Genomic DNA, 16230 nt, shown 5'->3' with positions numbered 1-16230 from the left:
AGGCGCCACGACGGAACGGGCGCTACAGACCAACCCCCCTAACAAGAATCTCGACCCCGAGATTCAGCACCTAAGGGAGCAGCTCCGGGAACTCGGCGCGGAGAAGATCTTCTCGTTCCCAGGTTGCCTCATCCTCAGAATGATTGCTCCACTGGACCTTGTAGAACTTGATAGTCTTTCTTCGGGTCTGACGCTCTGCCTCTTCAAGAAGCTTGATCGGTCTTTCCTTGTAGGTCAGGTTCTTTTCCAGCTCGATATTTCCCAGGGGGACTTGTTCTTCTGGAACTCGAAGACATTTCTTTAACTGGGATACATGGAATACATTGTGCACATCTGCGAGACCTTCAGGTAACTCAAGCTGATAAGCCACTTCGCCACGTCTGGCGGCTATGAGGTAGGGGCCGATGTAGCGGGTGCTAACTTGCCGGACATCCCAAACCTCCTCATACCACGGAGAGGTGATACCCGCAGGTACACGTGGTCTCCTTTTTCGAATTCAAGGTCACGCCTCCGATTGTCAGCGTAATTCTTCTGACGGTTCTGAGCTGTCTTTAAACGTTCTCGGATCAGCTTAACTTGTTCTTCTGCTGCCTTGAGTATGTCGGGACCGAATACCTGTGCTTCGCCCACCTCATTCCAGCACAAGGGAGTGCGGCACTTTCTTCCGAACATTGCCTCATTCGGCGACATCCGAATGCTGGCCTGATAACTGTTGTTGTATGAGAACTCAGCATACGGCAAACAACGATCCCAAGTGCCTTCGAAATCCAGGACACACGCACGTAGCATGTCTTCTAGGATTTGGTTTACCCTTTCTGTCTGACCATCAGTCTGCGGATGGTAAGCTGTGCTAAAATTTAGATCGGTTCCGAGAGCTTCATGCAACTGCTTCCAGAACCTTGAGGTGAACTGAGTGCCTCGGTCTGACACAATCTTCTTGGGACAGCCAAATCTACATACGACATGGGTCATGTAGAGTTCTGCTAATTTCTTTCCATCATAGGTGGTTTTCACTGGCACGAAATGAGCTGATTTTGTGAGTCGGTCCACGATTACCCAGATGGAGTCGTACCCGCTAGGGGTTCTTGGCAAACCGGTGATGAAATCCATTCCGATCTCTTCCCATTTCCACTCGGGGATCGGTAGGGGTTGCAGCAGACCAGCTGGCCTCTGATGCTCTGCCTTGACTCTTTGGCAAATGTCACACAGGGCTACGTATTCTGCGACATCTCGCTTCATTCCAGCCCACCAGAAGTATGCCTTGATATCCTGGTACATCTTCGTACTTCCTGGATGAATGGAGTAGGCGGACTCATGAGCTTCCTTTAGGATGAGATCTCTTAACTCCTTCTTGGCCGGTACACAGATGCGTGGACCACACCAAACCGTGCCTTGATCGTCTATGGAGAAATCGGTGTTCTTCTTCTCCTGTATTCTTTTTATTAACTCTTTTATCCCTTTATCATCTTTCTGAGCTTCCCGGATTTGCGATTCTAGGGTAGGCTGCACTGTCAAGCTGGCAGGGACACCTGACTGTACCATGGTCAGCCTTAACTCCTCCAATTCTCTGCACAGGCGATCTTGGTCTGGTCGTGTTTGAGCTACATTGCAATAGGTCTTGCGACTTAGCGCATCAGCGACCACATTAGCTTTACCGGGATGGTAATGAATTCCAAGATCGTAATCCTTGATTAGTTCCAACCATCTTCTCTGCCTCATATTTAACTCGGTCTGCGTGAAGATATACTTAAGACTTTTGTGATCGGTGTATACTTCACATCTGTTCCCGATTAAATAGTGCCTCCAGATCTTAAGAGCGTGAACCACGGCTGCCAACTCGAGATCGTGGGTGGGATAGTTGACTTCATGGGGCCTGAGCTGCCTGGATGCATAGGCCACAACCTTTCGTTCTTGCATTAGGACGCATCCTAAGCCTTGTCTTGATGCATCACAGAAGATCTCGAAGTCTTTTCGGATATCTGGCAAGGTGAGAACTAGGACAGTGGTTAACCTTTTCTTCATTTCTTGAAAGCCGTCTTCACAGGCTGCTGACCATTCAAATTTCTTTTCCTTCTTTAACAGCTTAGTCATAGGTCTGGCTAGCTTAGAGAATCCTTCAATGAATCTTCGGTAATATCCAGCTAAGCCAAGGAAGTTGCGGATCTCTGACACATTTTTGGGCGGGTTCCAAGCAAGTACAGCTTCAACCTTGTTGGGATCTACTTCGACACCGTTGGAGGAGATCACGTGTCCAAGAAATGCTACTCGGTCCAACCAGAATTCGCATTTCGAGAACTTAGCGAATAGTTGATGATCCCTAAGCTTTCCCATTATCAGCCTCAGGTGTTTAGCATGTTCTTCCTCATTCCTGGAGTATATCAGGATGTCATCGATGAATACCACGACAAACTGGTCCAGGTATTCCATGAAGATCTTGTTCATTAAGTTCATGAAGAATGCTGGAGCGTTGGTGAGTCCGAAGGACATCACTGTGAACTCATATAGACCATAACGCGTTGAGAAAGCGGTCTTCGGGATATCTTCAGATCTGATTTTTAATTGGTGGTAACCTGATCTCAAGTCAATTTTAGAGAAAACTCTTGCTCCTTTAAGTTGATCAAACAAGTCGTCAATCCGTGGCAACGGGTACTTGTTCTTTATAGTTACTTCATTCAGGGCTCTATAGTCGATTACCATTCTCTCAGAGCCATCTTTTTCTTAACCAGGAGCACTGGGGCTCCCCAAGGGGATGAGCTAGGTCGCACATAACCTTCACTATCCAATTCTTCGATTTGTCTTTTGACTTCTGCTAACTCATTAGCTGCCATTCGGTAGGGTCTTTTTGCAATTGGTGCGGTGCCTGGTGCCAGTTCTATGGCGAACTCAATCTCTCGATCTGGTGGCATACTCGTTAATTCTTCTAGAAATACGTCGGGATATTCACAGACTATGGGCACCGACTCCAAGGAGGTGACTTGTAAACAGGTTAGGATAGACCGACTTGCTGTAGGGGTGTTAGAGGTAAAACGGACTTGCTTTCCTCCGGGTCCTTGCAAGGTGATGGACCTTTCAGCACAATCTATCTGTCCTTTGTGCTTAGCCAACCAATCCATCCCTAGGATGATGTCCAACCTTTGCGAGTCTAGGACTATCGGTTTGGCTAGGAAGTCAACTTCCTCAATTCTAAGGTTAACTTCCGGGCATATTTGAGTTGCCCTTATATTCCTTCCAGGGGAATGTACTATCATTGGTACACGTAAATTTTGGGTTTTCCAACCATTTCTTTTCACAAAAGCTTGTGATATGAAAGAATGGGAAGCTCCCGAATCAAACAGGATTATCGCGGGTACGGAGTTGACAGAGAACATACCCATCACAACGTCCGGAGCATCTTGAGCGGTCTCAGCTTGAATGTGGTTCACCCGGCCTCGACCAAAGTTGTTGGAAGCACGAGAACCTTGTCCACTTGCTTGAGAGCTAGGACGAGACTGAGCTGCCGCTGGAGTAGGAGTTCTGGCAGTGCTGCCATTAGCATGCCCTGAGTTGGTGTTGGTAGGATTCTGAGGGCACTGTCTGGCATAGTGACCCATCTGGTTGCACCGGAAACACTGAACTGCTGACAGTCCTAGCGGTGACTTGAAAGAGGAAACACTGTTTGGCGCAGTATTGCCACTTGGGGCGCGCTGCTGTGGCTGAGGTGCCGGTCGGTTCATTTGAGGGCGAGGGGCATAGCCTGGCTGGCGGTTAGCCTGAGTGACCGATTGGTGATATTGCATGGGTTGACCAAAGCGAGGGCGAGGTGCGCCTCGGAAAGAATTCCCCTGATGGTTAGACTTGCGTTTCTTGTATTCTTCGGTCGCCTCTTTTCTGGCGTCCTCAAGTAGAAGTGCCTTGTTGATCATATGTTGAAAAGTGGGGAAATCGTGGGCAAGCAACTGGAGTCTCATTCCAACTGCGATTCCCTTCAAGAACTTCCTGATCTTCTTCTTGTCTGTGTCCACTTCCTCAGGGGCGTACCGAGCCAACTTGTTGAACTGACTTAGGTACTCATTGACACTACTATGGCCTTGCTTAAGCCTGTTAAATTCCTCTTTCTTCATATCAATAGCGCTTTCGGGCACATGAGCTGCACGGAAAGCCGTAGCAAACTCATCCCAAGTAATGTTAGTGGGTTGAGGGTGTGCATTGCAGTAATTCTCCCACCAATCTGCGGTAGGTCCTCTTAGTTGGTGAGAGGCGTAGAGCGTCTTCTCAACAGGAGTACACTGCACTAAGTTGAGTTTTCTATCAACATCCTTCAGCCAATCGTCAGCCTCAACGGGCTCAACGGTCTGAGAAAACTCTGGCGGCCGAGACCTCAGGAAGTCTGTCAGCTTGGATCTATTGTTGCCCATGTGAGGGTGGCCATTTCCATGCGCATTATGCTGAAAACCGGCTATGGCTGCGGCTAATCCTTGCAAGATTTGTGTCGGAACTGCCATCAAGTGCTGCATGTTGTTTTCCACATGAGGTGGGGAAGGGATGCGTTCTTCTCCAGAATTGTGACTGGCGGTGCGGTGAGAGCGGTGAGATTATTCTTCTTCTGCATTACAAGAAGCTGTGTGATGTGAGCGATTGCTGCGGTGAGGTTGCTCAACTTCTGCATTGCGGGAAGTAGTACGGTGCGAACGGCTGCTGTGGTGAGACTGCTCATTAGCTGACTCATGATTTGCTTCTGGCTCAACTCTACCTTCCTCAAAACCGAGGCGGGCTGGTGCACGAGCGGCATGGCGGGGGCGGCTAGCCATCTAAACTCCCAGAAGAGGGCGAGGTAAGAATCAGATAAGCACTTAGGAGGGCAAGGAGCAAAATAAATATCAACTCAGATAGCACGCACTAGGCATAAACTGGATTTTTCAAATCATAAAAAAAAACACCTGATACAAAGGGTGTGGACCAGTCGCAGAGCTACGCCGAGCTTGACTGTACGCACACCACCTAGGAGATCCAGACTACCAAACAACACCCACATCAACACACGCACGCACTACCTCGCCACGACTCCAAAAGAGTTGGCGGCGGAACAAAAGGGCCTGACACACGGACGGCTGCTGAAGACTGCCTCCTCTACTCCTCGTCTGCCTGACTGCCTCCTATAGTCGGCTCCTCAGTCGAAGAAACGTCGATCGGCGGACGCGAAGGGACCGGCGGAACCTGTCGAGGGCCGGCAGCAGCACGGGCCGCTGGCGGTGGGGGAGCTGGGTAGTCAAAACGGAACACGGTGGAAGCACCAACAACACGCTTCCGCGCAGTGCGGATAAAGCGTGGGCCACGGCGTGAGGAAGCAACGGGAGTGTGTCCGGGGGTGTAGGAGGGGCTAACTGGGTGTGGGTAGGGGGAGTACACTGGTGAGTACGGCGCACGCGAGCTGGGGGAGCGCGGGCCACTAGGAGTGCGAGCAGAGCCGCGAGAGCTGTGCAAGGACAGGTGGCTGGCGTGGCAGAGGCGGCCTGAGTCCCAAGAGACAGTGTCAACTGAGGTGACACCCTCCTCGGCCAGACGGGCCTCCAGAGCGGAGTAGCGGCGGGCAAGGGAGCGGTAAGCCTCAAGGAGTAGGTCGTGCTGAGTGGCCTGAGCCTCCGAAAGCTCAACCATGCGAGTCAGCACTGGCTGAGACTCGCTGTACGGACAAGGGTACCTGGCATCTAGGTGGCCAGAACGAAGGCGTGGGAGCTGCCGGAAGGCAGAGCCCCCGAGACGGTGGCTATAGTCGTGGGCCAAGCGACGAAGCGCAGTCCAGGAGAGGTCCTGGTATGCGATCTGGATAGTGGGCCTGGCCACAGTGAAGTGGTGTGGGTGAAGGCCAGCTCCGTATATACCTCCACGAGGGTAAAGGTACACAGAGAACTCACAGCGAGGGGGAACACGGTCCACGGAGTACCCCGTGTACTCAGGACACGAGAAGCCAAGGAAGCGGGCGAGGTCACGAAGCTGAGCGACGTGGTGACCCTCACCAAAACCGTGGGAACTGAAGCTAGCGTTCACTGCCATCTACAATTTTGAAAGAGGGAGAAAAGATCAGTAACCATTTTAGCAACAAACTATTGAAAATGAAGAAACCAAAAGAAGCCTTAGCTTTTCGCAAGTAGTTTTGAACTTAGTATCCTTAGGGTCGTACTAAACGTCGGGTTTCGCCCTAGGGCCAAGCCTGTGCTCTGATACCATCTCTTGTCACGCCCCGAACTAGTCCCGAGAGGAACTAGCCCGTGACGCTCCAAATTAACCTGTTAATCGATACCAGTCCCAGGACACAGTGCTGGTATCACAGGAAGACAGAATATCACAGCAACAGAGGTCTCTTTATTATAGAGTAGGAGTACAGTCATGTTGGGCTACGGACAGATCCCGAGCTCACAACTACATTTCAAAAGGGAAGCGGAAGCCAAGAATTGGACCAAACATCACAGGCGCGACTTGGGAACTAGGCCGAAACCCTAAAACTCATCGTATCCGGCTTGCTCCTGGAAGAACTCCTCGTCAGCGGGATCCGCTTCATCTTCTTCAGCAACTGGGGGGGATTATGTATATAGGGCAAGGGTGAGTACGGGAGTACTCAGCAAGCCATGGGAAATAAGTGTTTAATGCAGGCTTCAAAGGAAAGGATGTTGTTTTTGCAATTGATTTTTATTTAAACTCCTTTTTGAAACAGCTAAGTGAGTGCTTCTCAAACGACACGGATGAGACAGTGCGTCGTGTCCGGTCGGAGTATGTGCAATGTATCAGTCTTTTGAATTGATCAAGTTTGGCACCCGGCCAACAGCTTTCAAACGGCCACCCGGGCCTGGCTGATCCCATCAGCCGCAGATTTTCCAAACATCAAACCCATTCCTCATCAGCAAATTTCACAAGGCAGTAGTCAAACAAAACTACGCTAGGAATCACCTCACATCCGCCCATGACCGTGGGCACGGCTGTTCGAACAGTTTAATAACCTCTGCAAAGGGGGTACACTTTACCCACACGACATTACTAACCCGGATCATCCAGCCCATGCAGAACGGCCATGACTAGAGACCTTAAGGCTTTCATGACAAGGCATTTCGAAAGCCGACACAGGTTCACCATATGCCAACGAGAGGGGTCCCAGACCAATACCAGATTAGGTCCCAGACCATACTGTGCCAGGAAGCCTAGGGGTCCTCCCCGACACCACCCCGGCGAATCCACATGTCTCTTGGCATCAAGGCTCCCCTGATTAGCTAGTTTCTCAGCCAGGGGTGTCCCATTCCACCCATGTGGTTGTACTTGCCTTATGTTCGGATGAAATTCCAAGGAAACGGTCCTTAAGTGCAAGAGCGGGAAACCGTACACCCGGTACGTTCCCCGGTCCGCGATTTTGGAAATTCATTTAGTTCGCAAGCACTGACCCAGGTGTCGGGTTTTTCAAGTCTTTTGTAAAACCCAAGTTTTACTCATCATTGGATATTTTAAATTTGAGGGGAGGTGTTCCGATTCCCGTGCCCGAAGGCCCATGCATCGAAGCACCACAGTCGACAAAGGAGGTTTAAGTGTTCAATAAATCAAGGAGGGTAATTGCAGCAATTAGGGTTGGGGGCCGGCAGGCTATCTCGCGAGCCGCGGCCGAATTACTTGTGTAAATCCTATTCATGCAAAATTTGCGGAAAGAAATACTTAGATTTAAATTATTGGTGCAAGATGATCAAAGGTGACTTGCCTTGCTCGAGATCTTGAGCCTGATCCTCGAAATCCTCGCACTGCGGGTCTTCGGGCACCGAAACTACACGCGAAACGGGACAACTCAACAAACGGCGAAAATAAAGCCCTATTATTGACCTCTAAGCATGCCATTAGATAGATCTCGAGATTTGAGGAATTTTGGAAGTTGAACGGAGTCAAACGGACTTACGGTTGGGAAGATATTGAATTTCTAAGATTATTGGATTTTTGATCTAAAGGAAAAGGATTTATTTAAACCCTTTTTTTTTGAAAAAGAAAAGAAAAGAAAAGAAGGAGGGGGGGAATTAGACTTTCCTCGGGCGGCTAGGGCGCGGCCCGAGAGAAAGGGGCGGCTCGGCCAAGCTTAATGGGCCGGCCGGCCCAAGAAGGCGGCCCATGGCGCGTGGGGGCGGGGAAGGGAGAGAGAGAGCCGGTGGGCCAGGTCCATTCCGCGTGGTCCCGAGTGGGACCCGCTTGTCAGCGACTCGGCTCACCGTGAGCGAGGTGCACGCGGCGCGTGCTAGGGTTCAGGGAGAGAGACGCGGTGCACGCGCGCGGTTCGCGGCGGACGCGGATGCGGCGGGCCCACGCGCAGCCTCACGGCTCACGGTGGACCGCGTGCGCGAGCGGGGCCGGAGGGAGCGGCTGACCGGGGTCGGCTCGACCCGGTCTTGGCCGAGCTGGCGCCGACGTGGCGCCTACGTGTCTGCCACGTGGGCCGGCGGGAGGTAGACGACGACGTCGGCCGAAACGGACGGCGGACGACGGCAGCGAGCGGCGGAGCGTACCACGGCGATACAGGCGAAAGCGAGCACTCCGGGAGGTTGCACGGGACGAGAGGAGACGAGCCAACGGCTTGGATTTGCCGGGGGATGCTCGACGGCGGCGGATTGCGGCGGCGGCAACCGGCGGCGAGGGAAGGGGGAAACGGCGACGAGGTCACGAGGGGTCGATTCCCGGCGGTGAGAGCATCTACGCGGCTACGGGAATCCGTTGCTAGTGTCGGATTGGGCGGAGCTACGCCGAGCGAGGCCGGCGACGAGCGGGTGCTACGGAGCACGGGCGGCGACGGCGGCGAGCACACAGCGGGCGGCGGCAACGGTCGGGGCGGCGCCAGCTAGCTACGGGGAGGCTACTTGTGCTACTATCCGAGTCTAAGAGGAGGAGATGGAACGAGAAGGGAGAACGGAGGGAGACACTACCGTGCGGGGAAGGGGGCGCAGTGACGAGAACCGACGGCGCGGGAGCGATCTCTCCGGCCTCGGGCCGGGGAAGAGGAAGAAGAGGGCGCGCCCGGAGTCCCCTTCCGCGTCCTTGCTCGTGCCGGCTCCTCCAGCACACGCGACGGCGGCGGTCGGCGAGAGAGACGGCAATGGCGCAGGCGGAAAACGGGGAAGATTGGGAGGGAAAAAGGAAGGGAGGGCGCCTGGGTTTATAGGGCGGCGATGTCGGTTTGGGGGAGGGGAACCGACATTGGACGGTCAAGCCAGCGAGCTGGCGCTCCGGCTAGCGGCCAAATCGGCGACAGGGAGGAGGGGAATGACGCCGGCGGAGGAAGAGAAAGAAAGAAAAAGGAAGGGAGAAAGGGAGCTTGTCCCTTGCCACTTTGGGAAAAGGAGGAGGGAGCGGGGGCGACGCGGCAGAGGGGGGGGCTCTGCCTCCATCCCTTGGAGGCACGCGCGGGGAGTGGCGGGGCCGAGTCGATGATGACGGCGATGACGGCGGAGGCGGCTTGGAGCGGAGCGGCGACACGGGCGGCAGGCGCGGCAGAGGCTGACGGCGGCGGCGACCAGGCGGTCGGCCACCACGGCGCGAGCGCGCGCGGGAAGCAACGGCGCGCGGCGACGATTTGGCGGCGTCGGCGGGAATGGCAGCGGGAAGCGGGAGGGAGGGCTCGGCTCCGCGCGGCTCGCGCGCACGCGCGTGCAGCGCTCGGGCAGAGCGGGGAGAGGGAGAGAGAGAGAGAGAGCCGGGGAGGGAGGGGGAGATGGGCCGAGAGGGATTCGGCCCATCGAACCCTAGGGAGGCGAATTAGACTTTTGCGGAGGGATTTGATTTGGGAAGGATTTGGATTCGGGATTGAACTCGACGATGGCTCGGGGATTTGAGATCTGAGATGGCACGGGCACTAGACAACAAGCAAAGAAACGGATTTCGCAAATAGGATTTTTATGAGCTAGTTTTTCCGCTAGGCGCCACGACGGAACGGGCGCTACACCTATTTGTATTCTGAAATTGTAAAATGTGCGTCAGCTTTAGTGTACATCTTTATATAACTAGCATGGTGGCTCGCGCAGATTACGTAGCTAGCATCATTATATTTTTCTCTTATATAATAGTATATATGTTTTCTCAATGTATAATTTTAAATGACAATATAATTTTAAATTTTGTACTAACTTTACGAAACTGCTAATGTGTAATATTCATATTGTATTTTATATACGTGTTAGTTATTAATTATTTTTAATATCAAATTTTAGTTATTTGTAAATTATATTCTTATATGGACTCTAGACTCGTCTTTCAATATTTCTTTTTTTTTAATTCCGAATTTTAGTTATTTATGAATTATATTTCTATATAGACTCTAGGCTCTTCTTTCAATATTATTTATTTTTAATTCTGAATTTTTATTACTTCTAATTGTATTTCTATGTGGACTCTAAACTCATCTTTCAATATTTTTTAATTTTTAATTTCAATTACTTCTAAATTGTATTCATATATTGACTTTAGACTCTTCTTCCCTTGTTTTTTTTTAATTTCGAATTTCAGTTATTTGAAAATTGTATTTTTATACGAACTCTAAACTCTACTTTTAATTTTATTATGTTTATTCCGAATTTTAGTTAGTTTTAAATTCCTATATGGACTCTATACTCTACTTCTAATATTCCTTATTTTTAATTCTGAAATTTCTATTATTTCTTAGTTGTATTTCTATATTGTCTCTATACTCTACTTATAATATTCCTTATTTTTAATTCTGAATTTCTATTATTTCTTAATTGTATTTCTATATGGACTCTAGTCTCTTCCAATATTTCTTATTTTTTAATTCCGAATTTCAACTATTTCTAAATTGTATTTCTATATGGACTCTGTTTTTCTTTTTCTCCGATTAAAATGAGAAATTCTAGGCCGTGAGATCGAACGTGGAGGCTTCCTTTTCTATTCATTTAATAAGTTAATAGATAATTAAGATAGGCATGATAGATATATATCACCCATCTTGAGGGGGAGAGTAGGGCTGTCTGTGTTATGGCCCAAGAGGCCCATGTACCATATTATATATGTTACAGGGATTAAGTTCACCTGAGGTCCCTCAATTTGCCGACGAATCCAAAATTTGTCCCTAAACCGCAAAACCAGATACAACGCATCCCCAAGCTTACAAAACTGTGCAAACGAGATCCCTCGGTAGTATTGTGCCCGGTTTTGGCTGACGTGGCGCCTACGTGGGCCCTTTGACTAGGTCTTCTTTCCATGTGGCGCTTACGTGGCAATTTAATCCGAAAAAATAATTTTAAAAAATTTGGGGCTCATATGTCAGTTATACATGAAATACTCCAATAAAAAAGGTGCGGCCCATGTGGCCCCACGTGTCATCGTCACTCATCCCTTCTTCTCTCCCTCCTCTCTCTCTCTTTCTCGCTCGCATCTCAATCCTCTCGCTCCCTCGCTCCTCCTTGTCGACATGTAGAAAATGGACATTTGGCCACTTTCAAAAGGCGGTTTCGCTGGAATGCCATCCTGAAAACGCATTTCGCTAAAATGTCAATATGAAGCGCGCGATCACAACCACTTTGCCATTTTCTCCATTTTCGTCATTTTCAAATCCATTTTCGCTGGAATTTGGCTTGATGAGACCAAATTGCCCCTCCTCGTCGGCTGAAAGGGGATCAAGATCGAGCCCGGCGAGGTGGTTGCTGTTGCTGACGAGGGCATCAACGGCGGTGTGGGATGGGGCGAGACCGAGCTTGGTGGCCGAGCAACGTGAGCGCCCCCATGGCCGTCTTCATTGGCGCAGGGACGCCGCGCCATGTGTTGCGCCACCCCCTTGCGTGGCCGCCTCCGCGACCACCCAGCACCTCCACCTCTGCCTCCTCTGACCGGCGCTGCCCCGGTACCTCCTCGCCGTGCCAGCCTGCTCTCCCCATCCACCCAACGCCGCCTGGCCACCCTCAGGCCGCCGCCGTGCTGGGCCGACTGCCGTTGCCTCGGCCCGGTCGCTAGCCACGCTGCCCCACCCAGCCTCGCCGTTGTACCGGCCGCGCGCGGCGCGAGGGAGAGAAGTGAAGAAGGAAGAGAGAAAAGGGGAACGGGAGGAGAAACCGAGAGGAAGAGGAGAAGAAAACAGAAGCGCCCCCGTGGCGATCACCGTGCGGGTGTCGAGCCAGTGCAGGACGAGACGCAGCTGGTCGTCCGGGAGGTTGTTGATGCGGTCCTCGCTGCCGCCGCCGCAGGCCCCGGCGCGACCGATGACGATGACAGTTGGCAGCAGTTGTCGCACGGGGTGGCTGTTCAGTTGGCGAAGGGCGCAGGTGGCGGCGGCGTGGGGTGTGGTGGGGAGCGGCGTGGTTGGGGAATAGGGAGAGCCAACCGGCAGCAGTGGCATCGCCGCCCCTTCTCTCTGTCTCCTCTCTCACCGTGTTCTCTGAGTTGATAAGGGGCAATTTTGTCTCATCACCTAGTAGAGGAGAGAAAATCTTTTCGAAAATGAATAAAATAGCGAAAATGGCAAAGTGGCGATAGACGCACGCTTCATATTGGCATTTTATCGAATCACGTTTTTGGGATGGCATTCTAGCGAAACCGCGTTTTGAACATGGCGAAATGCCCATTTTCTCGTCGACATGTGAGCCATCCCACCACCCCCGATGCCCTCACCATGCCGATGCCACCCGCACCCACCGGCCGCCGCCGTCGGTGACAGGGCGCCTGACCAAGAGGCCGCCCCGAGCCCACCATCACCCCCACCCACCACCACCCTCTTCGCGCCGCCGCCGTCACTGGAGACAGGGTGTCTGGCCATGAACCGCTCCCGAGCCCACCCTAGAGTAGCCTTTAGGAGGAGGGGAGGGCAACAAAGCTGAGTTGGAGATAGCGGCGGAGCAGTGTTGCAGGGTGGGGGAGGGGCACCTCGGCCTCCACCTTCCTCCTTATCAGTGGCGGTGTCGCGGGCCCGATCTTGCCGCCCCCTCACCGACCTCAGCGCCTCTCTCGCCGGCCTCCCCGACTCGTCCCTCTCTTCCCGTGCTTGCCGGTGGAGAGAGGACAGAGAGGGAGAGAGAGAGGGTGAGGTAAAGGAAGTGGGTCCCACTATTTTTTTATTTTCATGTTTGATTGACATATGGGACCCACATGTTTTGTTTTAATTTTTTAGTTTTCAATTTTTCTCCTTCTATTTTTTACCGATGAAATTGCCACGTAAGCGCCACGTCAATGCCACGGGGGACGAAGACCTTGTCAAATAAGCCACGTCAACCAAAACTAGGGACGATACTGCCGAGGGACCTAGTTTGCACTGGTTTTATAAGTTGGGGGATGCATCGTATCCGGTTTTGTGGTCCAGGGACAAATTTCAGACTCGGCGACAATTTGAGGAACCTGAAATGAACTTAGTCCTATGTACAGAGTATGCAATTGAGAGAGTAGCAGTGAAGCTTCCAGAGAATAATCACAAAACTTCAAATCTAAATCAGCAAATAGCTTGGCAGAGTGATAACATGGTGCTAGTGTGCTACAAGCGACAACAAGATCATCAGATTTTTGTTTGTCTCCATTGTAATTTGTAGATGGTGCTGACTGATGAACTGAATCTGTACAATTCTCTTGCTTTCATTGTCTCCACCATGTGGTCAGTTTCGTACCGTTATATTAATGCAAACTGTAGAGAGAAACAGACACTTGAACTCAAAACAGTTCACAGTGAAAAATTTCCAGGCTACATAGCTTTCTCTCAGCTCCCAGTTCTTGTTGATCCATTGAGTGATCTACAGAACTTCAGATTACATATTTCACTTATGGAGACATTTTTGTCTGTGATTCTGAGTGATCTTGCCACTAAATCCATAGCTTTCCTGATCAACAAGTGCTCGAAACCGACAGCATCAAACATGGAGGAGAGACTGCAACGGCTGCTGCTCCGTGCCCAGATCATCGTGGAGGAGGCAGAGGACCGGCTCATCACAAACCAAGGCATGCTGCTGCAACTGAATATACTGAGGAAGGAGATGTTCAGAGGGTATTACGCTCTTGACAGATTCAGATGCCGTGGCCATGAAGAAGATGATGCAAAAGATCATCAGGTGAGTAACTCTTTCGCACAATCCAAGTTCAATCCTGCTAAGCGTGTCCGGTTCTTCAGGATCAGTGGCCATAGTTTACAAGAGCAGTTGCAGCAAGTTGTTGGCAGCATAGAAGTCACCCTTGAAGATATGAGCGTTTTTGTCATGTTCTTGAACAGTTGTCCCCATTTGTGCCGTCAGCCATATAGCATGCACTTGCTTCTAGACAAATGTTTGTTTGGTCGCCAAATGGAAATGGAGCACATCATGAACTTCCTGCTGAAAGAGGATTCTCCAGGTGCTGAAAGTCCTGGTGTCTTGCCGATCATCGGTCGACGGAAAGCTGGGAAGAGCACCTTGATCGAGCATGCCTGTAACGATGAAAGGGTGCGTAACCACTTCTCTCAAATTGTGTGTTTCAGTGATGATGATCTTAAAGACGCATATATGGTAACTCTTCGACATTGTGGTTCAATCAAGAATGAAAACCAATGCACTGGTGGAAAAAGAATATTGATTGTTATCGAGCTAATCAGAGACATCGATGAGGCTGTATGGAGAAGATTGTACTCAGCTTCCAAGAGTTATGTTCTAAATGGCAGTAAAATTATCGTCGCAAGCCAATCTGATAAGATTGCAAGATTTGGAACAACACAAGCTCTTAGAGTAGAATTATTTACTGAAGAAGCATACTGGTACTTTTTCAAGGTGCGCACATTCGGAAGCATGGATGCACAGGAGCACCCAAAGATGGCATTAATGGCCATGGAAATGGCCAGGGAGTTGCAAGGGTGCTTCATGGGTGCAAGCATCTACAGTGGACTTTTGAAAGCAAATTTCAATGCTCGGTTTTGGAACATGGCTCTGGCAAGCATCAGAGAATACAAGCAGACGAATCTCCTAGTATACGGTACATATTTTGAGAATCCATGGCAGGCGTCTGAACCGGCATATGTTAGGACAGTAAACAAAATTTCCTCCGAATACCTTGTGATTCTTGATGAGTATCAGACATGTTCTGTTCAGAACATGGTTCTTTGTCGCACAAACTTTGCTCGGAGTGAAGCTGAAGTTCCCATGTTGAGTATGCAAGATTTTCTCTTTGGAAGTGTTAGACCTCAAGGAAAATTCAAGGTTCTTGCTTGGAAGTCTCACCTTCCGCCTTACTACAACCACATGTTCAACTGTGAGGTACAGAGGAAACATCATGTGGTCGCCAAAAAGAAGAGATCTCTGGAACTTTGCAGCTGACAATGTGGTTGTTTTCTGAAGCTTTGCTCCTGCTGACCATGTGTTGTGTATAATGTAATTATCTTATGCTGTAGATGTAAAACTGATCATTTGTGAAATGTTTTTACCTAGTATCTGAGCGAGTATGTCATCCAAGATACTATGTAAGATGTGCTATTTGTAAGAGGTTGCCAAGCTGAACTCGTCAGCATCTAATAATTTTCTGCTATTTGAAGTTTGAAGATGTCAACATGCTAAGACGCAAGGATATTAGTTCAGAAGTCGATGACAACTGACAGCAACTGATTGATCCTATGTTAATTGCTACTCCGTATTACCTGCCACTGTTGACCTCTGACCATCGATTCCTTGTTGCAACTTGCAAGAAAGCATCCTAATCCTTAACGAAATACAGTACAAACACGTATTGGCACGATCAGACGTTTAAGATCACATAACATAGGTCTGATATTTCCAATTTGGTCGGAAAATTTCTTCCTTTTCTTTTTCATTTTTTTTGTGAAGTTGGTCCAAATTTAGTCCAAATTGTTTAAATTTCAAATTGTTTCGTTCTGAAAATTCCCAAGATTTCGGAAATTTCTCTGAATCCCCGTGCCGTGAATAGAAAGTATAATTTTTTTTAGATAATGGATTAAACCAGCCTCTACATCCAAACGGATATACACAACCAACCAAACTTACAAGTAGAAATGTGCGAAATGAAATTGCAAACAATGATTCCAGCGTCGCCTTTTTCGGTTCCTCTGACTGAATTTTTAATCTGGGATGATAACTAGCCCAACCTTCTTCTGTGTTTGCAAAATGAGTAGTTTTACAACAAGTTAATTAAATCTGTACAGGTCAATAATTGCTTGGAGGAATTAGTTATCGACGAAATATGTAAAAGTCTATAGAAAGGTGTAGTCTCCCTGTATTTGGTCAACACTGGTCAGAAAATACAAGAAAAAAAAAATCATGTACAACGAAAGTC

At 49.8% G+C, this 16230-nt stretch overlaps 1 protein-coding gene across 1 annotated transcript; it reads left to right on the top strand.

The window, feature by feature from the left end:
* The first annotated feature begins 13657 nt into the window (after nucleotides 1–13657).
* LOC127778938 (disease resistance protein RGA2-like) lies at nucleotides 13658–15501 on the top strand. The gene has a single exon (XM_052305589.1). It carries the CDS (start codon nucleotides 13746–13748, stop codon nucleotides 15258–15260), a length of 1515 nt encoding a protein of 504 aa, XP_052161549.1. The 5' UTR covers nucleotides 13658–13745; the 3' UTR covers nucleotides 15261–15501.
* The last annotated feature ends 729 nt before the right edge of the window (nucleotides 15502–16230 follow it).

Source organism: Oryza glaberrima, chromosome 7 (genome assembly GCF_000147395.1).
Source record: "Oryza glaberrima chromosome 7, OglaRS2, whole genome shotgun sequence".
NCBI classification, from domain to species: Eukaryota; Viridiplantae; Streptophyta; class Magnoliopsida; order Poales; family Poaceae; genus Oryza; species Oryza glaberrima.
This window is presented reverse-complemented; position numbering and strand designations above follow the sequence as displayed.

What these genes read in the sequence shown, in the direction of transcription:
- LOC127778938 (XM_052305589.1), top strand. Translation starts at nt 13,746, where the DNA reads ATGGAGACATTTTTGTCTGTGATTCTGAGTGATCTTGCCACTAAATCC.